Source organism: Camellia sinensis, chromosome 4 (assembly GCF_055761805.1).
Source record: "Camellia sinensis isolate YWXY chromosome 4, ASM5576180v1, whole genome shotgun sequence".
Lineage (NCBI taxonomy): Eukaryota > Viridiplantae > Streptophyta > Magnoliopsida > Ericales > Theaceae > Camellia > Camellia sinensis.
In genome coordinates, this window is record NC_138964.1 from 65,521,947 (window position 1) to 65,547,876 (window position 25,930).

The 25,930-nt window shown below is 39.9% G+C and overlaps 1 protein-coding gene across 1 annotated transcript; it reads right to left on the reverse strand.

The window, feature by feature from the left end:
• Positions 1 to 3,939: 3,939 nt before the first annotated feature.
• Positions 3,940 to 25,674, reverse strand: LOC114287039 (uncharacterized). Its single transcript, XM_082922819.1, has 5 exons — positions 25,664 to 25,674; positions 24,225 to 24,734; positions 23,980 to 24,051; positions 4,211 to 4,275; positions 3,940 to 4,026 (listed from the first exon to the last, which is right to left on the reverse strand). Exons 1-5 carry the CDS (start codon positions 25,672 to 25,674, stop codon positions 4,016 to 4,018), a joined length of 669 nt encoding a protein of 222 aa, XP_082778945.1. The 3' UTR covers positions 3,940 to 4,015.
• Between the last annotated feature and the right edge of the window lie 256 nt (positions 25,675 to 25,930).

Here is a 25,930-nt window from a genome sequence, read left to right on the forward strand (position 1 = left end):
GTTATTCTAAAAAATTTAGAACAACCCAAATTGCATAAGTCTTCACAAACTACGTGATTTCACAAAAATGCGTAACTGAACACAAAAACGTGTAAGTTTGTTCCCAAAAACTTAGAACAATACAAAATTGCATAAGTTTTCACAAAAATGTATAAATTTGTTCCCAAAAATTTAGAACAATACAAAATGCATAAGTTTTCACAAATCACATAAGTGATTTCAAAAAATGCACAGCTGAACACAAAAACGCATAAGTTTTTTCTCAAAAATTTAGAACAACATAAAATTCGTAAGATTTCCCAAATCACGCAAGTGATTTCACAAAAATGTGTAACTGACCACAAAAATGCATAAGTTTGTTCCAAAAAATTTAGAACAATACAAATATGAGTAAGTTTTCACAAATCACGTAAGTTATTTCACAAAAATGCTGAAGTTTTCACAAAAATGTGTAAGTTTGTTCCAAAAAATGTAGAACAATACAAAATGCGTAAGTTTTCACAAATCACGTAAGTGATTTTACAAAAATTAGTAAGTTTTCACAAAAACGCGTAACTTTGCTCTCAAAATTTTAAAACAACACAATGCATAAGATTTCACAAATCACATAAGAACTACCCTAAACGGAGTCCAGACAAGAGAGATATACCTATTTGAAATTTGCAAATCTGTACTGTGAGCGTAGTGCGCTCGAGTGTACAACGCAGAATAAGATTTTTAAAAGTCACTTTTTGGATCAAACCCCTTCACTTTGCACTCATTTTTGATTTCTCAAGCTTTTTAGGCTTGATTTCATATATTTCTATACATCTTTGACCCCTAGTTCCATATACCAAAACGTAGAGCGCGACGAGGGCTTCCATTTAATTTCAATAGATCGTCATTTCGTCGCCAGTGATTTTTTCGACTTGTTTCCTTCTTGCTTCAAAAGGTAGGATCTATTTCTTAAACTCAATATGAGTTCGGTAGTGTATTTGTGGTGTATTTTAAATATATAGATTCCATTGTTCTTGAATTGATTTTTGAAAATTTGTTTTGTAAGTGAGGGTTAGTTTCAAATGGGATTGTTGAGCTATGGTTTAGCTACAAAAGTTTATTTTCCACTTACAAAAATGCACATGAGTTTTTAAAAGTGAAAAGCCTTAATTTGAAGAAACCCTAAAATGTTGATCTTTCGGGGAAATTGTTTGATTATTAAATCAAAATATAAATGAGGGATTTTCAAATGTTTTCTTGAAAAAGGTTGTGATTATGAAATTGGAGTTGATATATGTTGAAATGAGATATTTCTTGCATTTAAATGGATTTTCAAAAAGGAAAGGGATTATGCCCTAAAATGTAAGTGTTGAGATTGTAAAGAGGAAATGAAATAAATGTTGAGAAATGTAAAATTGAAATGATGATTAATGATGATGGTGGAGTTTGATATGTATTATTACTCTCATTTGAGATTTTGGAAAAGAGTATCTTTAATGGAATTTATTCATCTGTTTAGAAATATTTGTTTTGGGCTATCAGTGAAGAATAGCTATGATTATTGTAGAAATTGCATGTGGACTAGGCAAACTGGACTATTTATAAATCATGCAGATCATGGAGCATGTAATGGATTTTGAGAATTTAAACTGTATGTTTTGGAAAGAGATTTTGAAAATTCTTGTGCTATGTTTTAAGAGCATTTATTCATTTTGAAAATCATATTTTTGATCACATGTATTGTGCTATTTGGAAAGTGTAAATAAAATGGTAAATCTGGGAGAAGGAAACCAATCTCTTACCCGTTGTCATTGAATATGGTTATGTTTTAATACATTGTAAATGTATGATGTTTGGGAGAAAAAAAAGGGGATGTACTCCATATTTGGGAGAATAAATGGGATGGACTCCATTGAATTAAGTTGGCCTGTGTGTCCAGGGTGAAAATCCCAAAAAACACGCGTATACATGGGTGTCGATTCCCGTGGACGAAAATTCCATAAAATGGTAAGATAGTGCTTGTATAGCCTACGTTTACATGGGTCTCGTTTGAGGGTTTCCCGCGGACGAAATTTCTGTGAAAAGTTGTATTAGTTTTGAAGATTTACCCATTTTATTTATTATTATTTTGGTTTTGGAAAGAAATGATTTTAAAATAGTTTTTGCAATGTATTTGCTATTGGTTAACAATGTATTCATATTGGAATTGGCAATGAAATTGCTAGTTGGTATTGAGATACCTGAATTGACTTGTGAAAATGAATTTTATATCAAACTAATGTATTGAATTCGGAAAACATTTTGAATAAACGAAAGGTTTTGAAAACTAGGAAGAAAGGGTTTTTATTGAGAAAGCAAGTGGATTTGAGAATGCATTGAGCATATTATATTTGTATGTATTGCATTCATGATCATTTACATTGGTGGAGCATATTTAATTTTTGAAATATTTCCTACTGAACTTTATACTCACCCTACATAGCTGAAAATATTTTTCAGGTATGCTTATGCGGATGTGGACTGAGACGTTAAAATTGTGTTTAGAACCGTGTAGGGTGGTTCCTTTATTTATCGGCCAAGGGCCATTTATGTATTTGTTTGCCGTGTGCTATTCTTGCAAGGGTTACACATTTTGTATATGATGTATGCCTTTGGGCATCTTTATTTGATTATAACATCTTTGTATGTTTTAGTTACAGAGTATCCATTCGACTTAGATGTTGTATCTAAGAATGTATAAAATTGGATGAACAAAATAATTTTGTTCAAATAAATATAATTGAACATTTTATAAATGTTCATTTATGGTTCTCTGAATACATGACGAACAAAAAGTCATCTTCTATATGTATGAGATAAATAAAAAAGTAAACTGACCTTTTCATTATTATATTGTTCCAAATCAACAATATCATCCATGGTGTGCAAATCTTGAAATCAAAATCGATTGATTTCAATATTCTTAAAATCCTAAATCTTTAAAGGCAATAATATTTTAAATTGGGAAAATAATGATGAAAATTATAGTGGCAAAGATGATGAGTGTAATGTTAGATTATAATGGTGAAGATGATGAGTGTACTGTGTTAGATTATAATAGTGAAGATAAACAATGTTGAATGAGTGTTGGAAGAGAGATTTGGTCCAAATATAGTGTATAGATGATGGTGTGTAAACAAAGATTTGTACTTTCATATGTGAATTACTTAAATGAGTACATATACATCCATATTGTTTTAAGGGCAGTCCCACCTGGGACTGGAGGGTGCTGTTGGGCCCATAGGGGCCCACCACAGATCTTATTTCAATAATCCGAACCGTTTAATATGTAGAACTTGTTGAATACTATATGCTTGTAAAATATTACGTTGATCGGACATCGATAGTTACGTGATCATATCAATTTTGTATAAAAAAAATAAACGGTTGACAAAAAACTGATCCGATGAGATAGCTATTGATATCCGATCGATGTGATGTTTTACATGCATATAGTATATTTCCAAACCAATCTTAAAGTTAACTTTGACATTTGATTTATATATATACTAGTGTATGCCTGTGTCTGAAGACACGGTGCAATTAATGTTAAGATCAAAATGTAATTATAATTTATACGTATGAAATTTGTGAAGTTTATGTCATTTTTTGATAAAGATATTAAAAAAAATAAACTAACAAATATAGTATTGTCATTTTTTAATGTCATTTAGTGCTAAAATTTTGGAATTTATATTTTAATATTTAAGATAGCAGTATATTTTCATTTATAATTTATACGTATGAAATTTGTGAACTTTGATTAGAATAAATAATCTGATCTATGGCATTGCCTCAGCTATGATGTTCCCAAAACAAAAAATTAAACATTCAATTCCACAAGCAGCATTAATATTCACAAATAACGAGAGCTTACTTGATAATCATTACCACAAAATTAACTAACCTTGTGCTAAAAGATCACTTTGAACATCTCCATCATTATTCTTACATGCCTACACATAATCCTTCACTCTTAAGAGCATAAGCAACCATATCATCAAAACATAGCTATTGCAGAAAATGTAAACATGTGAACTTCAATTACTCAATTATTCTTCTTTTTTTACTCAATTACTCTTCATTTTTTTTTTTTTTTTTTTTTTGCAGAAAATGTGAACATAACTATTCCAGAAATGAGAGCCCAAAACAAATAGAGATAGAGAGAAAATGAGAGAAAGAGAAATCAAATTACCAAACACAAAAATTGACACAGCAAATATACCAGCACTGCTGTCATTAAACCAAGAGAACAAAAACCTGTGACAATGGGAAACAAAAGTATGAGGGAAATTAGGTAATCTGAACTTTGATGAGAATAAATAATCTCATCTATGACATTGCCTCAGCTATGATGTCCATAGAACAGAAAATTAAACATTCAATTCCACAAGCAACATCAATATTCACAAATAACCAGAGCTTACTTCATAATCATTACACAAAATTAACTAACCTAGTGCCAAAAAATCACTTTGGAAGCAAAAAACTGAAGAACTGAAGTACCTGTGTTTTGGGGTTTGAACAGACCCATCCACAAATTAGAAAACAAAAAAAATGATCACTCTATTTAATCAAAAACAGAACCAGCCTACTATTTACCCCAATCTATCAAATATCTAGATTTTTAATTTCAACCCACCCTAATTCAACCTAATAATCACCAGTTGACCAAAAAATATATTCACCATACAAACCAAAATCAAAATAAACGATTCATCATAACCACTTCAAATCAAAATCACAATTGTCCATTACAAATCGCACCAGATCTAAGCCGGCCCTATTAACCCACCCTAATTCAACCTAATAATCACCAGTTGACCAAAAATTCAAGGCGTAAAAACAAAACCTAGAAAAATCTAACAGATAGAACCAAATGTAGAAGCAAAAAACTAAAGAACTGAAGGAACAAAAAACAGACACAACCACACACAAAAAAAACTGAGAGGAAAAAAATGTGATGCCCAATTTCACAATTTATTTACAATTTCTGCCACCAAATAATGCTGAAAAACAACCTGTTTGAAAAACAGAGAGAGGAATAAACATAGCCACCAAACAATGCTGAAAAACAGAACTAGCCAACAAAACCCTAAAATAGCCTGTTTGAAGTGGGAAAAAAAAAACTTACCGTGCGAGCCGAGTTCGAGAGCAGCGAGTGGGAGGGACAAAATTTAAATAAAATAAAACTACAAAAACATATAATAATTTATTTTCTATAATAAACTCAAGCACGATAGGTTCTTGTGAAGGACAAATTAATATGTCTGCACTAAATAACATAAAACAATTTTGGGAAGTAAACAATTTTTCCTACCTTTCCCTCACAGAAAACAATAATAGATTTTCTATAAACTGATAAACTGAAGCAATAAACTGATACAGGGAAGTAATAAACTGATAAACTGAAGCACATAGGGAAGTAATAAATTGAAGCACCCAAGAATTCCATGACTAAACCTTTGGATTATACAGGGAAGTGAAAAACAATTTTGTTTTCCCTGTATTATATGTAGTGATTGAACAAATCTGTGGTGCTTTCTTTTTTGTTTGTCTGGTTAGTTTTTTTGTTAGTTTCCTTATTTTGTTTTGCTTCAACTGAGCTTTGTATATTTTTAGGTCTTGGAGTATGCCCCTTGTATTTGGGTTATGCCCCAAGAATTCCATGACTAAACGTAATCAACAACGATCGGGAAAAAAAATACTAAAATTACTAACTGAGTGCGAGTTCGAAGGGAGCAGCGAAAGGAGCAATGTCAGTACTATAATTTGTGAAGTTTGTGAAGGACAAAATTTAAATAAAATAAAACAACAAAAACATCTAATAATTTATTTAATAAACTCAAACACAATAGGTTCTTGTGAAGGACAAATTAATATGTAGCAAAATAGGTTATTGTAACGCCCTCAAAATAATAACATTAAACCCAACAAATAAGACAAGCGTTGATAGATAAACTAACCACCTTCTATCATTCATTAGAATTCCATTACATAAGTATTACATGTTAATCCCATAACAAAATGCCCTACGGGCTTACAGCTTTCCAAGCTAACACTTGGTTACAACAAAGAGGTCTAACTCGTTTACACATTAAGCCCTTGGCTTGAAATTACATGTAATACATCAAAAGTAAAACGACAAAACTATGCCCGCCACTAGCCTCCCAGCTATGTCCTTGGAGGTGGCATGCTTCCTGTACCTGAAAATGATGTTCCCATATAGGGTGAGCCACAGCCCAGTAGAAATACACTAAACCAACCATGGACAATGACTAAAACATTAGCAATTGATAGTTGGACAACACTGATACAATCACATAAATTACATATTTATGTCAACGACTTACAAGTCCCATTTACTTTTCATTTTCCCTTTTTCAACAGATAAGCATGCTAGCTCTATCATCATTTCCACAGATATGTATAAAAACTATATCTCATATTCAGATAAGCATAAAAGCTATATCCACAATCTCAACAGATATGTATATCAACAATATCCACAGATAAGCATACAAGCTGTATCCACACTCTACAACAGATATGTATATCAACAATATCCACAGATAAGCATACAAGCTGTATCCACACTTCACTTCACAAAGATAAGCATATGAGCTCTATCTTCACTTCTCTAGACAAGCATATGAGCTCTGTCTACGGAGTACATCCCCTATCTCCTCCAAATACCTATCCGGTTTAGAGGTACATCCCCTATCTTCCCCTAAACCGCGGAGTACATCCCCTATCTCCTCCTCTACACATAACGTATATAAACACATTGGTTCTATATACAATCACACAATACAAACAATTAATGTATTCTAGCAACTGTCAAGTTCCATAACACATTCCATTGATTAGTTTCAGTTTGCCTAATCAACATACATTGTCTACAACAATCTCGACTATCCTCCACCGATAGCCCAAAGCAGTTATTTCTAAAACAGAAAATAAATGCACAAATGGATATTCAATCAACATTTCATTTCCTCATTTCTCACCAATTAATTAAATAATGTAATTAGGCCATTTTCCATAATTACTATTTCAACCCTTAGGTCCCATTTTCATCAATGATTCAACAATCATTCCATTTTTCTATGCCAAACATGCATCTAGGTTTATTATGAATAAAACCCCAACCTTTGTAAAAATTACACAAAAGCCCCAAACCTTTACGAGATTACCAAACCAAGCCCAACATCTCAAAATACCAAAATTTAAAGACAAAACCCATAGAGAGGAGTAGGTTATCCCTACCTCAAACCCGGAGCCTCAAAGGAGATGAAGATCAAAACCAAAATGCTCCAAACCTCGAAATTTTCTGATCAAAAGGAAGCCCTCGACGATCAACAACCTTTTTGTAAAGGCCAAAGGTGAGTAAATCACTCCTACTAGATCAAAACCTAGAGAGAAGGTAGTATCTAGAGAGAAAGACTCAACAATGGTGTTTTTGGAAAAGTAAGAGAGAGAAGAGAAAGTGAAAAAGTGATTTGAAAAGTCACAATTTCGGGACTTAAACCCAGTCTTCCGCTCGAGCGTAAAACACCCCGCTCGAGCGGCCACTCACAGACTTCCGCTCGAGCGGCCAACCTCCCGCTCGAGCGCAGAATGCACTCGCCCAGCACTTTTGCAGAACCAGGCCTCCGCTCGAGCTCCCAACACTGCACAACAAGATACTGGATGGATGTAATCTACGCTCGAGCGCCAACACCTCCGCTCGAGCGTACAGGCCAAAAATCTGGGCAACTAGTTTTGGTTTCTAAACTCAACCAACCTGTAACCAACCCGCTCAACACATCCTATAACTCAAATACAACGTAAGAAAGGATGTAAACAAAATAATAAACAACTACCAACATCCACGGACACATGTCCGGATCACTATACAACAAGGGTAAATCCGGGATCGCTATAACCTCCCCCCCTTAAAGAATTTCGTCCCCGAAATTAAGCACCAGTTTTCAAAACAAGTTTTCTTCCATTTTAAACAATGTTATATTTTAACATTCAACAATTCGACCCATTACCGGTCATCCCATCCCTTAAACAAGAGACATATCACAATAGGTAAACAACATATGTATTTTCAACATGCATTAACATTATGCACTATCCTTCCAATTTCAACAATATATTCAACAGATATAATGTTACATTCAACTTCCATATAAGGCAAGTTCCAAAACATACTTCCAATAACCAAAACATTTTCAATGTTTCACAACTTAAGACATATATAAAAGCTCTTAAGTTCAACAAAATGTAAAATTTATATACAAGATTACATATCAACAAACAAGTCCGGATATTTCTCACGGACTTCCAACTCACGTTCCCAAGTGGCTTCCTCCACTCCGTGATGTTTCCACAAGACTTCACCAAAGGGATGGTCTTGCCACGCAGGACCTGATCCCGCCTATCCAAGACCCGAACCGGTCTCTCCTCATACGAGGCATCCTCATCTACCTCTAAATTAGTCCAATCCAACACATGTGATGGATCTGGCTCATACTTCCGAAGCATACTCACATGAAACACGTCATGCACTCCGGACAACTGCGGCGGTAAGGCTAACCGATAAGCAACCCCACCCATCCTCTCAAGGATCTCAAAAGGACCAATAAACCGAGGGGATAACTTCCCACTCTTCCCAAACCTCATCAGGCCTCGTCTAGGTGATATCTTCAGAAAGACATGATCACCTACCTCAAACGCCAAAGGCCTCCTCCTACGGTCGGCATAACTCTTTTGTCGACTCTGGGCTGTAACAAGCCTCTTACGGATAAGCTCAACTTTCTCTGTCGTCTCCCTAACCAACTCCGGACCCAACAAAGGTGCATCACCTACCTCGGCCCAACAAACTGGAGACCTACACGGTCGGCCATACAAGGCCTCAAACGGTGCCATACCGATGCTAGACTGAAAACTGTTGTTGTAGGCAAACTCTACCAATGGCAAGTGCCTCTCCCACGTCCCACTGAAGTCCAGGACACAACCCCGAAGCATATCCTCGAGGATCTGAATAGTACGCTCGGACTGCCCGTCAGTCTGAGGATGATAAGCCGTACTAAAGGTCAACTTAGTGCCCAAGGCACTCTGCAAACTCTGCCACAACCTAGCAGTAAAACGAGGATCTCTATCTGAGACGATCGTCACTGGGACCCCGTGCAATCGCACTACATCCCGAATATACAAATCGGCAAGATGATCTACCGAATCTCTCACGCGCATAGGAATAAAGTGCGCCGACTTAGTCAACCGGTCTACAACCACCCAAATAGCATCACTACCCCGTTGAGTCCTCGGAAGACCTACAACGAAGTCCATAGTGACATGCTCCCACTTCCACTCGGCAATAGGCAAGGGTTGCAACAAACCCGCTGGCCTCTGATGCTCGGCCTTCACTTGCTGGCAAGTAAGGCACTTCGATACGAAAACAGCCACATCTCTCTTCATACCCCGCCACCAAAACTGGCGACCCAAATCCTGATACATCTTAGTACCTCCTGGATGCACCGCAAGGCGCGAATGGTGAAACTCTCGGAGTACTTCCTCTCGGCAAGACTCCGGTACAAACAAACGGTCTCGGTATCTCACACTCAGGTCGGGATACACCGTCAAGCCCTTCTCAACTTTCCCACTGGAGATTTTCTCTCGGATGGATTCTACCTCAAGGTCATCTCTCTGTGCCTCTAACACTCTAATCACAAGTGTAGGCTGCACCACGACAGAAAACAAGGCCGCAGCCTCAACAGATTCGCCCAGTAGCAAATCAAACTCGCCAAGTGCTCCCAACATCACCCATTCCCGGATGGCTATACTAGCAACATCACTAATGGTCTTCCTACTAAGGACATCGGCCACAACATTGGCCTTTCCCGGATGATAATGTAACTCAAAATCATAATCCTCGATGAACTCCATCCATCTCCTCTGCCTCAAATTCAAGTCTCTCTGTGTAAACAGATACTTCAAACTCTTATGATCCGAGAATACCTCGAACCTCTCACCATAAAGGTAGTGCCTCCAGATTTTCAAGGCAAAGATCACAGCTGCTAACTCTAGGTCGTGTGTGGGGTAATTCTTCTCGTGTATTTTCAACTGACGTGAGCCATAAGCTACCACTTTCCCCTCTTGCATCAACACACAACCCAAACCCTCTCGTGAAGCATCACAATAAACCGCATAACCCAACCCTCTCTCCGGAATAATCAACACCGGAGCGGTGGTCAATCTAATTTTCAACTCTTGGAACGACTTTTCAACAGTCTCACTCCACACAAACTTGACTCCCTTCCGAGTCAGTCTAGTCAACGGTGACGCTAACCTGGAGAAATCTTTCACAAACCGACGGTAATACCCAGCTAATCCCAGAAAACTGCGGATCTCAAACACACTCTTAGGCTGTGCCCAATCTTGCACTGCCTCAACCTTGGATGTATCAACAGACACCCCTTCCCCGGATACCACGTGGCCTAAGAATTTGACTTCCCTCAGCCAGAACTCACACTTCCCAAACTTGGCATACAGCCTATGGGCTCTAAGTAACTCAAGCACCACTCTTAAGTGTTCCTCGTGCTCTTCCTCAGAAGGTGAATAGATAAGGATGTCGTCCACAAAGACAACCACAAATCGATCTAAGAACTCCCGGAAAATCCGGTTCATCAAGTCCATAAAGACTGCCGGTGCATTGGTAAGTCCGAATGGCATCACTAGAAACTCATAATGGCCATACCGCGTACGGAATGCCGTCTTAGGAATATCTTCCTCCCTGACCCTCAACTGATGGTAACCCGATCTCAAGTCTATCTTAGAGAAACAACGGGAACCCTTCAACTGGTCAAACAAATCATCTATACGGGGCATAGGGTACTTATTCTTAACCGTAGCCCGATTCAACTTCCGGTAGTCTATACACAATCTCAAGGCACCATCTTTCTTTTTAACAAAGAGGGCCGGTGCTCCCCACGGTGAAACACTAGGGCGAACAAAGCCCTTATCGAGCAATTCCTGGAGCTGAACTTTCAACTCAACCAACTCTGCTGGAGCAAAACGGTAAGGTGCCATAGAAATCGGCGCCGTACCAGGCACTAAATCAATAGAGAACTCTATCTCTCGGTGAGGTGGCAAACTAACAAGATCTTCGGGAAAGACATCCGAATACTTACAAACCACCCTCGGTAACACAACCTGGGTCTCATCACACTTACTACTCTCAAAGCTAGCAAGTAGACCACTAAGCTCACTTCGCCCTCGCGAATCATACCCCGGTGGCAAAACACTACCAACCCGGTCTCCCAAGAAATGGAACCACTCCCCGCTCAAGGTACATAATGTAACCCTCTGGCGGTAGCAATCAATAACAGCCCGGTATGACGATAACCAGTCCATACCCAAAATAACATCAAAACCCTTCATGGGCATGACAACAAACGGAAAAGGAAGCCTATAGTCGGCGACCTCTATATCACATCCTCTAACACCCTGTTTCAGAATCAACTCACCACCCAAAGGTGATACCACACAAATAGGAGATGCTAACTGTGCTAACTCCAATTCCAAAACAGATGCAAATGCAGCAGATACAAAAGAATGAGATGCACCCGTGTCTATCAACACATTAGCAACTGAGTTGCAAAACAGAAAAGTACCTCTCACTACTGATGGAGCCGGTACTAAATCCTGCGCGGTAACAGCATACACGCGCCCCGTAGGCCCCTGGTCTACCTGCTCACCTCTCGGAGCAAAAGACTGCTGCACAGACTGGGATGACGAAGCTCCCGGATTGGCCCTCGAGGCCTGCACAGACTGAGCTGGCTGAAAACCCTGCGTCTGCCTAGAACCAGACGCTCCCGAAGTGGCACTCAGCTGTGGGCAAAACCTCTTCATGTGCCCAGGTTGTCCACACTGATAACAAATCAAGAGCTGCCCCCTGCCCAAACTCTGACTCAGCGGTCTAGCTGAAGAAGAAGCAGCTTTCTGACCCCCACCCTTCTGCGGGCAAACAGAAACCTTGTGACCCAGCTGGCCACACTTGTAACAAGTGAATTCTCCCTGACTGCCTCTCCCCGAGCCTACACTAGGCACTGGAAAGGTCGATCTAGAGACTGCACCCTGAGACTGCTGAGGGTTAGAACCCCTCTGCCTCCTGCCATCACTCTGACTATCCTGGCTCCTCTTGGAGCCTCTCTGACCCTCATCCTCCTCCTGCATCATAAGCTCCATATGAGCTGCAGCATCCACTAGGTGTCTATATTCTCGAATATAAGACCCACCAATTCTCAACTTGAGGCCCCGCCTCAATTTCCGCTCAAACTCATAGCAACGACGTTCCTCAGACGCCACCAGTTCAGGTGCAAACCTAGACAGACTGGTAAAAGTAGCCTCAAACTCGGCCACTGACAAGCCCTGCTGATTAAGCCGGCTAAACTGATCCCTCAGCTTTTCCCTAGCTGCTGCTGATAAAAACCTCTCCTGAAAAGCATTCACAAACGCCTCCCAAGTACCACCAACACGAGCTTTCTCGTACTTCCACCATTGACCCGCATCTCCTTTCAGTTGAAAGGATGCCAAGGTCACTTTCAGTGCTCCGTCCTCGATGCCAAGCATCTCAAACGTCTTCGTTGTCTGTTCGAGCCATTCATCTGCCTTAAGCGGCTCTTTAGGATCCCCGATAAACTCGTCCGGATTACACCGAAAGAACTCCCTCTTCAAGAAGGAAGGTCCCGTCTCAGCTGCCTGATTCCCAGCTCTAAGAATACCTAAAGCTCCTGCTATCTCTCTGGCCAAGGCACCCATAGCCTGCTGACCTACTGGCTCGGCCACATTGGCCTGCCCAACTCCCTCCTGCACTGCCGGAATCTCACCCTGTAACGGTACTTCCTGCCTCGCAGGTCTACCACGCCTAGCACCTCTTCCTCGTCCTGACATCCTAATAAAGGCAACACAGAACGTTAGCACATTCATAGGTGTGCCGAAACTAATCACTCACGTCCTAATGCATGGACAACTGTAATTCACTCCACATAAGCACATAAACACATAAGCACTTACGAACTTCATTTCCGGATAATGATAGTCCCGAGACGTTACTAGAGTTCCGGTTAGAAACAGCATTGATCAAGTGCTTTTCCAACAAGACTCCCAGAAACTCAAGGATCCAATCAACATCCTAGAAATTAAATCCCATACCCACATAGTCACATAAGCATGTTATCAATTGAGCACATAGCATATGATACTATATCTAAGTCTCTATCAAGCGAGACAAACCCATTGTGATCCTAATCACTTCCCACGTACCCAAAGTATTCGAACCCGGTACGCTCTGATACCAAGTTGTAACGCCCTCAAAATAATAACATTAAACCCAACAAATAAGACAAGCGTTGATAGATAAACTAACCACCTTCTATCATTCATTAGAATTCCATTACATAAGTATTACATGTTAATCCCATAACAAAATGCCCTACGGGCTTACAGCTTTCCAAGCTAACACTTGGTTACAACAAAGAGGTCTAACTCGTTTACACATTAAGCCCTTGGCTTGAAATTACATGTAATACATCAAAAGTAAAACGACAAAACTATGCCCGCCACTAGCCTCCCAGCTATGTCCTTGGAGGTGGCATGCTTCCTGTACCTGAAAATGATGTTCCCATATAGGGTGAGCCACAGCCCAGTAGAAATACACTAAACCAACCATGGACAATGACTAAAACATTAGCAATTGATAGCTGGACAACACTGATACAATCACATAAATTACATATTTATGTCAACGACTTACAAGTCCCATTTACTTTTCATTTTCCCTTTTTCAACAGATAAGCATGCTAGCTCTATCATCATTTCCACAGATATGTATAAAAACTATATCTCATATTCAGATAAGCATAAAAGCTATATCCACAATCTCAACAGATATGTATATCAACAATATCCACAGATAAGCATACAAGCTGTATCCACACTCTACAACAGATATGTATATCAACAATATCCACAGATAAGCATACAAGCTGTATCCACACTTCACTTCACAAAGATAAGCATATGAGCTCTATCTTCACTTCTCTAGACAAGCATATGAGCTCTGTCTACGGAGTACATCCCCTATCTCCTCCAAATACCTATCCGGTTTAGAGGTACATCCCCTATCTTCCCCTAAACCGCGGAGTACATCCCCTATCTCCTCCTCTACACATAACGTATATAAACACATTGGTTCTATATACAATCACACAATACAAACAATTAATGTATTCTAGCAACTGTCAAGTTCCATAACACATTCCATTGATTAGTTTCAGTTTGCCTAATCAACATACATTGTCTACAACAATCTCGACTATCCTCCACCGATAGCCCAAAGCAGTTATTTCTAAAACAGAAAATAAATGCACAAATGGATATTCAATCAACATTTCATTTCCTCATTTCTCACCAATTAATTAAATAATGTAATTAGGCCATTTTCCATAATTACTATTTCAACCCTTAGGTCCCATTTTCATCAATGATTCAACAATCATTCCATTTTTCTATGCCAAACATGCATCTAGGTTTATTATGAATAAAACCCCAACCTTTGTAAAAATTACACAAAAGCCCCAAACCTTTACGAGATTACCAAACCAAGCCCAACATCTCAAAATACCAAAATTTAAAGACAAAACCCATAGAGAGGAGTAGGTTATCCCTACCTCAAACCCGGAGCCTCAAAGGAGATGAAGATCAAAACCAAAATGCTCCAAACCTCGAAATTTTCTGATCAAAAGGAAGCCCTCGACGATCAACAACCTTTTTGTAAAGGCCAAAGGTGAGTAAATCACTCCTACTAGATCAAAACCTAGAGAGAAGGTAGTATCTAGAGAGAAAGACTCAACAATGGTGTTTTTGGAAAAGTAAGAGAGAGAAGAGAAAGTGAAAAAGTGATTTGAAAAGTCACAATTTCGGGACTTAAACCCAGTCTTCCGCTCGAGCGTAAAACACCCCGCTCGAGCGGCCACTCACAGACTTCCGCTCGAGCGGCCAACCTCCCGCTCGAGCGCAGAATGCACTCGCCCAGCACTTTTGCAGAACCAGGCCTCCGCTCGAGCTCCCAACACTGCACAACAAGATACTGGATGGATGTAATCTACGCTCGAGCGCCAACACCTCCGCTCGAGCGTACAGGCCAAAAATCTGGGCAACTAGTTTTGGTTTCTAAACTCAACCAACCTGTAACCAACCCGCTCAACACATCCTATAACTCAAATACAACGTAAGAAAGGATGTAAACAAAATAATAAACAACTACCAACATCCACGGACACATGTCCGGATCACTATACAACAAGGGTAAATCCGGGATCGCTATAACCTCCCCCCCTTAAAGAATTTCGTCCCCGAAATTAAGCACCAGTTTTCAAAACAAGTTTTCTTCCATTTTAAACAATGTTATATTTTAACATTCAACAATTCGACCCATTACCGGTCATCCCATCCCTTAAACAAGAGACATATCACAATAGGTAAACAACATATGTATTTTCAACATGCATTAACATTATGCACTATCCTTCCAATTTCAACAATATATTCAACAGATATAATGTTACATTCAACTTCCATATAAGGCAAGTTCCAAAACATACTTCCAATAACCAAAACATTTTCAATGTTTCACAACTTAAGACATATATAAAAGCTCTTAAGTTCAACAAAATGTAAAATTTATATACAAGATTACATATCAACAAACAAGTCCGGATATTTCTCACGGACTTCCAACTCACGTTCCCAAGTGGCTTCCTCCACTCCGTGATGTTTCCACAAGACTTCACCAAAGGGATGGTCTTGCCACGCAGGACCTGATCCCGCCTATCCAAGACCCGAACCGGTCTCTCCTCATACGAGGCATCCTCATCTACCTCTAAATTAGTCCAATCCAACACATGTGATGGATCTGGCTCATACTTCCGAAGCATACTCACATGAAACACGTCATGCACTCCGGACAACTGCGGCGGTAAGGCTAACCGATAAGCAACCCCACCCATCCTCTCAAGGATCTCAAAAGGACCAATAAACCGAGGGGATAACTTCCCACTCTTCCCAAACCTCATCAGGCCTCGTCTAGGTGATATCTTCAGAAAGACATGATCACCTACCTCAAACGCCAAAGGCCTCCTCCTACGGTCGGCATAACTCTTTTGTCGACTCTGGGCTGTAACAAGCCTCTTACGGATAAGCTCAACTTTCTCTGTCGTCTCCCTAACCAACTCCGGACCCAACAAAGGTGCATCACCTACCTCGGCCCAACAAACTGGAGACCTACACGGTCGGCCATACAAGGCCTCAAACGGTGCCATACCGATGCTAGACTGAAAACTGTTGTTGTAGGCAAACTCTACCAATGGCAAGTGCCTCTCCCACGTCCCACTGAAGTCCAGGACACAACCCCGAAGCATATCCTCGAGGATCTGAATAGTACGCTCGGACTGCCCGTCAGTCTGAGGATGATAAGCCGTACTAAAGGTCAACTTAGTGCCCAAGGCACTCTGCAAACTCTGCCACAACCTAGCAGTAAAACGAGGATCTCTATCTGAGACGATCGTCACTGGGACCCCGTGCAATCGCACTACATCCCGAATATACAAATCGGCAAGATGATCTACCGAATCTCTCACGCGCATAGGAATAAAGTGCGCCGACTTAGTCAACCGGTCTACAACCACCCAAATAGCATCACTACCCCGTTGAGTCCTCGGAAGACCTACAACGAAGTCCATAGTGACATGCTCCCACTTCCACTCGGCAATAGGCAAGGGTTGCAACAAACCCGCTGGCCTCTGATGCTCGGCCTTCACTTGCTGGCAAGTAAGGCACTTCGATACGAAAACAGCCACATCTCTCTTCATACCCCGCCACCAAAACTGGCGACCCAAATCCTGATACATCTTAGTACCTCCTGGATGCACCGCAAGGCGCGAATGGTGAAACTCTCGGAGTACTTCCTCTCGGCAAGACTCCGGTACAAACAAACGGTCTCGGTATCTCACACTCAGGTCGGGATACACCGTCAAGCCCTTCTCAACTTTCTCACTGGAGATTTTCTCTCGGATGGATTCTACCTCAAGGTCATCTCTCTGTGCCTCTAACACTCTAATCACAAGTGTAGGCTGCACCACGACAGAAAACAAGGCCGCAGCCTCAACAGATTCGCCCAGTAGCAAATCAAACTCGCCAAGTGCTCCCAACATCACCCATTCCCGGATGGCTATACTAGCAACATCACTAATGGTCTTCCTACTAAGGACATCGGCCACAACATTGGCCTTTCCCGGATGATAATGTAACTCAAAATCATAATCCTCGATGAACTCCATCCATCTCCTCTGCCTCAAATTCAAGTCTCTCTGTGTAAACAGATACTTCAAACTCTTATGATCCGAGAATACCTCGAACCTCTCACCATAAAGGTAGTGCCTCCAGATTTTCAAGGCAAAGATCACAGCTGCTAACTCTAGGTCGTGTGTGGGGTAATTCTTCTCGTGTATTTTCAACTGACGTGAGCCATAAGCTACCACTTTCCCCTCTTGCATCAACACACAACCCAAACCCTCTCGTGAAGCATCACAATAAACCGCATAACCCAACCCTCTCTCCGGAATAATCAACACCGGAGCGGTGGTCAATCTAATTTTCAACTCTTGGAACGACTTTTCAACAGTCTCACTCCACACAAACTTGACTCCCTTCCGAGTCAGTCTAGTCAACGGTGACGCTAACCTGGAGAAATCTTTCACAAACCGACGGTAATACCCAGCTAATCCCAGAAAACTGCGGATCTCAAACACACTCTTAGGCTGTGCCCAATCTTGCACTGCCTCAACCTTGGATGTATCAACAGACACCCCTTCCCCGGATACCACGTGGCCTAAGAATTTGACTTCCCTCAGCCAGAACTCACACTTCCCAAACTTGGCATACAGCCTATGGGCTCTAAGTAACTCAAGCACCACTCTTAAGTGTTCCTCGTGCTCTTCCTCAGAAGGTGAATAGATAAGGATGTCGTCCACAAAGACAACCACAAATCGATCTAAGAACTCCCGGAAAATCCGGTTCATCAAGTCCATAAAGACTGCCGGTGCATTGGTAAGTCCGAATGGCATCACTAGAAACTCATAATGGCCATACCGCGTACGGAATGCCGTCTTAGGAATATCTTCCTCCCTGACCCTCAACTGATGGTAACCCGATCTCAAGTCTATCTTAGAGAAACAACGGGAACCCTTCAACTGGTCAAACAAATCATCTATACGGGGCATAGGGTACTTATTCTTAACCGTAGCCCGATTCAACTTCCGGTAGTCTATACACAATCTCAAGGCACCATCTTTCTTTTTAACAAAGAGGGCCGGTGCTCCCCACGGTGAAACACTAGGGCGAACAAAGCCCTTATCGAGCAATTCCTGGAGCTGAACTTTCAACTCAACCAACTCTGCTGGAGCAAAACGGTAAGGTGCCATAGAAATCGGCGCCGTACCAGGCACTAAATCAATAGAGAACTCTATCTCTCGGTGAGGTGGCAAACTAACAAGATCTTCGGGAAAGACATCCGAATACTTACAAACCACCCTCGGTAACACAACCTGGGTCTCATCACACTTACTACTCTCAAAGCTAGCAAGTAGACCACTAAGCTCACTTCGCCCTCGCGAATCATACCCCGGTGGCAAAACACTACCAACCCGGTCTCCCAAGAAATGGAACCACTCCCCGCTCAAGGTACATAATGTAACCCTCTGGCGGTAGCAATCAATAACAGCCCGGTATGACGATAACCAGTCCATACCCAAAATAACATCAAAACCCTTCATGGGCATGACAACAAACGGAAAAGGAAGCCTATAGTCGGCGACCTCTATATCACATCCTCTAACACCCTGTTTCAGAATCAACTCACCACCCAAAGGTGATACCACACAAATAGGAGATGCTAACTGTGCTAACTCCAATTCCAAAACAGATGCAAATGCAGCAGATACAAAAGAATGAGATGCACCCGTGTCTATCAACACATTAGCAACTGAGTTGCAAAACAGAAAAGTACCTCTCACTACTGATGGAGCCGGTACTAAATCCTGCGCGGTAACAGCATACACGCGCCCCGTAGGCCCCTGGTCTACCTGCTCACCTCTCGGAGCAAAAGACTGCTGCACAGACTGGGATGACGAAGCTCCCGGATTGGCCCTCGAGGCCTGCACAGACTGAGCTGGCTGAAAACCCTGCGTCTGCCTAGAACCAGACGCTCCCGAAGTGGCACTCAGCTGTGGGCAAAACCTCTTCATGTGCCCAGGTTGTCCACACTGATAACAAATCAAGAGCTGCCCCCTGCCCAAACTCTGACTCAGCGGTCTAGCTGAAGAAGAAGCAGCTTTCTGACCCCCACCCTTCTGCGGGCAAACAGAAACCTTGTGACCCAGCTGGCCACACTTGTAACAAGTGAATTCTCCCTGACTGCCTCTCCCCGAGCCTACACTAGGCACTGGAAAGGTCGATCTAGAGACTGCACCCTGAGACTGCTGAGGGTTAGAACCCCTCTGCCTCCTGCCATCACTCTGACTATCCTGGCTCCTCTTGGAGCCTCTCTGACCCTCATCCTCCTCCTGCATCATAAGCTCCATATGAGCTGCAGCATCCACTAGGTGTCTATATTCTCGAATATAAGACCCACCAATTCTCAACTTGAGGCCCCGCCTCAATTTCCGCTCAAACTCATAGCAACGACGTTCCTCAGACGCCACCAGTTCAGGTGCAAACCTAGACAGACTGGTAAAAGTAGCCTCAAACTCGGCCACTGACAAGCCCTGCTGATTAAGCCGGCTAAACTGATCCCTCAGCTTTTCCCTAGCTGCTGCTGATAAAAACCTCTCCTGAAAAGCATTCACAAACGCCTCCCAAGTACCACCAACACGAGCTTTCTCGTACTTCCACCATTGACCCGCATCTCCTTTCAGTTGAAAGGATGCCAAGGTCACTTTCAGTGCTCCGTCCTCGATGCCAAGCATCTCAAACGTCTTCGTTGTCTGTTCGAGCCATTCATCTGCCTTAAGCGGCTCTTTAGGATCCCCGATAAACTCGTCCGGATTACACCGAAAGAACTCCCTCTTCAAGAAGGAAGGTCCCGTCTCAGCTGCCTGATTCCCAGCTCTAAGAATACCTAAAGCTCCTGCTATCTCTCTGGCCAAGGCACCCATAGCCTGCTGACCTACTGGCTCGGCCACATTGGCCTGCCCAACTCCCTCCTGCACTGCCGGAATCTCACCCTGTAACGGTACTTCCTGCCTCGCAGGTCTACCACGCCTAGCACCTCTTCCTCGTCCTGACATCCTAATAAAGGCAACACAGAACGTTAGCACATTCATAGGTGTGCCGAAACTAATCACTCACGTCCTAATGCATGGACAACTGTAATTCACTCCACATAAGCACATAAACACATAAGCACTTACGAACTTCATTTCCGGATAATGATAGTCCCGAGACGTTACTAGAGTTCCGGTTAGAAACAGCATTGATCAAGTGCTTTTCCAACAAGACTCCCAGAAACTCAAGGATCCAATCAACATCCTAGAAATTAAATCCCATACCCACATAGTCACATAAGCATGTTATCAATTGAGCACATAGCATATGATACTATATCTAAGTCTCTATCAAGCGAGACAAACCCATTGTGATCCTAATCACTTCCCACGTACCCAAAGTATTCGAACCCGGTACGCTCTGATACCAAGTTGTAACGCCCTCAAAATAATAACATTAAACCCAACAAATAAGACAAGCGTTGATAGATAAACTAACCACCTTCTATCATTCATTAGAATTCCATTACATAAGTATTACATGTTAATCCCATAACAAAATGCCCTACGGGCTTACAGCTTTCCAAGCTAACACTTGGTTACAACAAAGAGGTCTAACTCGTTTACACATTAAGCCCTTGGCTTGAAATTACATGTAATACATCAAAAGTAAAACGACAAAACTATGCCCGCCACTAGCCTCCCAGCTATGTCCTTGGAGGTGGCATGCTTCCTGTACCTGAAAATGATGTTCCCATATAGGGTGAGCCACAGCCCAGTAGAAATACACTAAACCAACCATGGACAATGACTAAAACATTAGCAATTGATAGTTGGACAACACTGATACAATCACATAAATTACATATTTATGTCAACGACTTACAAGTCCCATTTACTTTTCATTTTCCCTTTTTCAACAGATAAGCATGCTAGCTCTATCATCATTTCCACAGATATGTATAAAAACTATATCTCATATTCAGATAAGCATAAAAGCTATATCCACAATCTCAACAGATATGTATATCAACAATATCCACAGATAAGCATACAAGCTGTATCCACACTCTACAACAGATATGTATATCAACAATATCCACAGATAAGCATACAAGCTGTATCCACACTTCACTTCACAAAGATAAGCATATGAGCTCTATCTTCACTTCTCTAGACAAGCATATGAGCTCTGTCTACGGAGTACATCCCCTATCTCCTCCAAATACCTATCCGGTTTAGAGGTACATCCCCTATCTTCCCCTAAACCGCGGAGTACATCCCCTATCTCCTCCTCTACACATAACGTATATAAACACATTGGTTCTATATACAATCACACAATACAAACAATTAATGTATTCTAGCAACTGTCAAGTTCCATAACACATTCCATTGATTAGTTTCAGTTTGCCTAATCAACATACATTGTCTACAACAATCTCGACTATCCTCCACCGATAGCCCAAAGCAGTTATTTCTAAAACAGAAAATAAATGCACAAATGGATATTCAATCAACATTTCATTTCCTCATTTCTCACCAATTAATTAAATAATGTAATTAGGCCATTTTCCATAATTACTATTTCAACCCTTAGGTCCCATTTTCATCAATGATTCAACAATCATTCCATTTTTCTATGCCAAACATGCATCTAGGTTTATTATGAATAAAACCCCAACCTTTGTAAAAATTACACAAAAGCCCCAAACCTTTACGAGATTACCAAACCAAGCCCAACATCTCAAAATACCAAAATTTAAAGACAAAACCCATAGAGAGGAGTAGGTTATCCCTACCTCAAACCCGGAGCCTCAAAGGAGATGAAGATCAAAACCAAAATGCTCCAAACCTCGAAATTTTCTGATCAAAAGGAAGCCCTCGACGATCAACAACCTTTTTGTAAAGGCCAAAGGTGAGTAAATCACTCCTACTAGATCAAAACCTAGAGAGAAGGTAGTATCTAGAGAGAAAGACTCAACAATGGTGTTTTTGGAAAAGTAAGAGAGAGAAGAGAAAGTGAAAAAGTGATTTGAAAAGTCACAATTTCGGGACTTAAACCCAGTCTTCCGCTCGAGCGTAAAACACCCCGCTCGAGCGGCCACTCACAGACTTCCGCTCGAGCGGCCAACCTCCCGCTCGAGCGCAGAATGCACTCGCCCAGCACTTTTGCAGAACCAGGCCTCCGCTCGAGCTCCCAACACTGCACAACAAGATACTGGATGGATGTAATCTACGCTCGAGCGCCAACACCTCCGCTCGAGCGTACAGGCCAAAAATCTGGGCAACTAGTTTTGGTTTCTAAACTCAACCAACCTGTAACCAACCCGCTCAACACATCCTATAACTCAAATACAACGTAAGAAAGGATGTAAACAAAATAATAAACAACTACCAACATCCACGGACACATGTCCGGATCACTATACAACAAGGGTAAATCCGGGATCGCTATAGTTATTGTGAATGACAGATTAATATGTCTGCACTAAATAACAGAAAACAATTTTGGGAAGTAAATAATTTTTCCTACCTTTCCCTCACAACAAACAATAACAGATTTTCTATAAACTGATAAACTGAAGCACACAGGGAAGTAATAAACTGAAGCACCCAAGAATTCCATGACTAAACCTTGGGATGATACAGGGAAGTAAAAAACAATTTTGTTTTCCCTCACAGAAAACAAACCCAGCCATACCCAACACAGCCAAAAACAAAAATAGCCATAATCAACAGCCGAGTTCGAAGGGTTGTAAGGGAAGAAGGAGGAGAGAAACAACATAATCAATATAGTCAACAACGACTGAAAAAAAAAATACTGAAATTACTAACCGAGTGCGAGTTCGAAGGGAGTAGCGTCGGTACTAAAACAACATAATCAACAGACTGGCAGTGAGTGTATTCAAATAAAGTTAACAGAAGAAGAAGACACATCAATGTAATTTACACAATTTCTCGAAAAAAATGTAATTTACACCAAGCAAGAAAATAAGACCTGTTTGCACGCTAGTTCTGCTTACAGTACATTGATCAAATCTGACTTAGGCCTCGTTTGGGAACAGGCTAATTTAGTAACTTTTTGGCTATTTGGCTAAAATATGAGCTAAAAAAAACTAGTATGTTTGGGATGACTTTTTAGCTAATTACGAAAAGATGTGCAAAAAGTAGAGAGAAAAGAGAATTTTTGAATTTTTAGTATGGGTTGTTGGCTTTTTGGCTAATTTAGTAACTTTTTGACTTTTTGACTAAAACAGAGCCTTCCCAAACGAGGCCTTAGTAAGGTATAATCACTGAGAATGTAAAGAAATTAAACAAAAATCGAATTCAGTTCCACACAAACAGACCTTCATTTCATGGTTATGTCAAAGCACAACAAAAACGTACATACAATTCAGCAAATAACATCCTTGCCATCTTTAAGTATGAACATTACATATATGATACTATATAAATCTTCAAATCACTATGAACAATTCCCTGTCTTCATGGTCAGAAATAACAGGAAACTTAAAAACCATGAAAATGGCCAAACCCAAATCGTTATATCTTTACAATCACAAAGAATATGACAATCAAAGTCTCCTATTACCTTTCTTTTCCATGTCCGCGGCTATCAAGTCCATTCCTCTGTTTCCACTTTAGACTACATATCTCTTCAATCCTTCAATCAAAAACTCTATAACCTCATTACGTTTCTTTTTATTCAAAAATTAAACAATTAATGTACAGATAAACTAATTTCTTATTCAATGGGTTTAATTAATTGTAAATATTAAAACAGACACAGCCACAAAAACAAAAACAGAGAGAGAAGAGGAGAGGCTTCAATCTTACCTTGCAAGGGTGGGTGTCGATGCTGAACAACAAAACAACAATGATTTCGTAATTTCTGATTCCAAAACAACCAAAATCAAAACAAACAATCTTACCTTGCCAGTTCGAAGGGAAGGAGGAGGAGAGGACTGAAGTGATGAAGGGGGGTGAGGAAAGAGGGAGGAGGATAGGAAATAGGGGGTTCGGGTTTGGGTCTCCGGCAATAGTAGTGGTCGTCGCAAGGAGAGGTGGGTTTTTGTTGTTTGCTGATCTTCCTTTTCAGTGGTGAGCGGCGTCGAGAGAGAGAGGATTATACATTTTTTTTTGCGATCGGAGGAGTATCGGATGATCGTAGGCGATCGGCCATAGTCGTGGGCACCGGTTGGTGAAGGATGAAGAAAGGGAAATGTAAGAACAGTGGCTTCCGTTGCCGCTTCTATTTCTTTTGCTTCCGCCAATGATCGCAGAGAGAATGTGAGAGACGTGAGAAATAGAACCTGATCTCTGATAGAGGCTTTTCCCAGTATAAGCCTTTTTTATATTGTATTTTTAAAATTAGGCTAACTTTTGACGGAATTTCAAAACTAAGTTAAAGCGTCATTACTATTCGCGCTTTTACTGTTAGGAGGCCAAAAGTTGATGAATAGTGAAATCGCTATTTTAAATCGCGATTTTAATTAAGAAAACGCTGTTCCAAATCGCGCTTTTAACATAAAAAAAATTTCTGAAGAAAACGCTATTTAAAATAGCGCTTTTACTGTGCATATAATAATTTATTTATTTTTTTTTTTTTTTAAAACGTCATTTGAAATGGCGTTTCTACTGTTCATTCACCAACCAAAGCCAACACACACTGACACACACACACACCAATGAAATAATATAATTTTTATATATAATAATTTATAATAATTAATTATATAATTTTTATAATTTTTGTAAATATAAATCATTTTTAGGTTATGAATGGTTTGATTTATAATACGTATGTAAGGATAAAAATTTTTATAATCAAAAATAATTTTTATAATTTTTATAATCAAAAACAATTTATAATACGTATGCATTATAAAAAAATTTATAATAATTTATAATACGTATGTATTATTTGAATCTTTACATTTTTTATTTAAAATTTTTCACAGTAAACCTATCTTCACATTTTATAATACGTATGTATTATTCAAAAATAATTTATAAAAATTTATAATTAATACGTATGTAAATAATTTAATACGTATCTTCACATTTACATTTACAGTAAACTCATCTTCACATTTACATATGTATGGTTTAAGGGTAATTTTTTTGATAAATGACTTAAATGATAAATCAAACCATCCATAACCTAAATTTTTTTACCCTTACATACGTATGGTTTAAATAATTTATAAAAATTATTGTCATACGTATGTAAAAATCGATTATAAAAATTGCAAAAATTATTCAAAAATTATTACAGTAAATCCATCTTCACATTTAGATTATTTGTAATTTTTAAAATTGCAAAATATAATTTTCATAAATATAAATCATTTTTTTACCCTTTATTTATAAAATAAAGGGTAAGAAAATTGTAAAAATTAAAAAAAATTTAAAAATTATAAAAATTATATAATTGATTATTATAAATTATTATTATATATAAAAAAATTTATAATCAATTTTTATAATCGATTTTTACATACGTATGGCAATAATTTTTATAAATTATTTAAACCATACGT

Bases quoted from the DNA above. Each gene is read 5' to 3' on its own strand.
- LOC114287039 (XM_082922819.1), bottom strand. The intron at 24,052-24,224 runs GTAAGATTGAAG...TTTTGATTGAAG, and splicing joins TCGACACCCACCCTTGCAAG to GATTGAAGAGATATGTAGTC. The intron at 4,276-23,979 runs GTAATAGGAGAC...CCATTGTCACAG, and splicing joins CGCGGACATGGAAAAGAAAG to GTTTTTGTTCTCTTGGTTTA.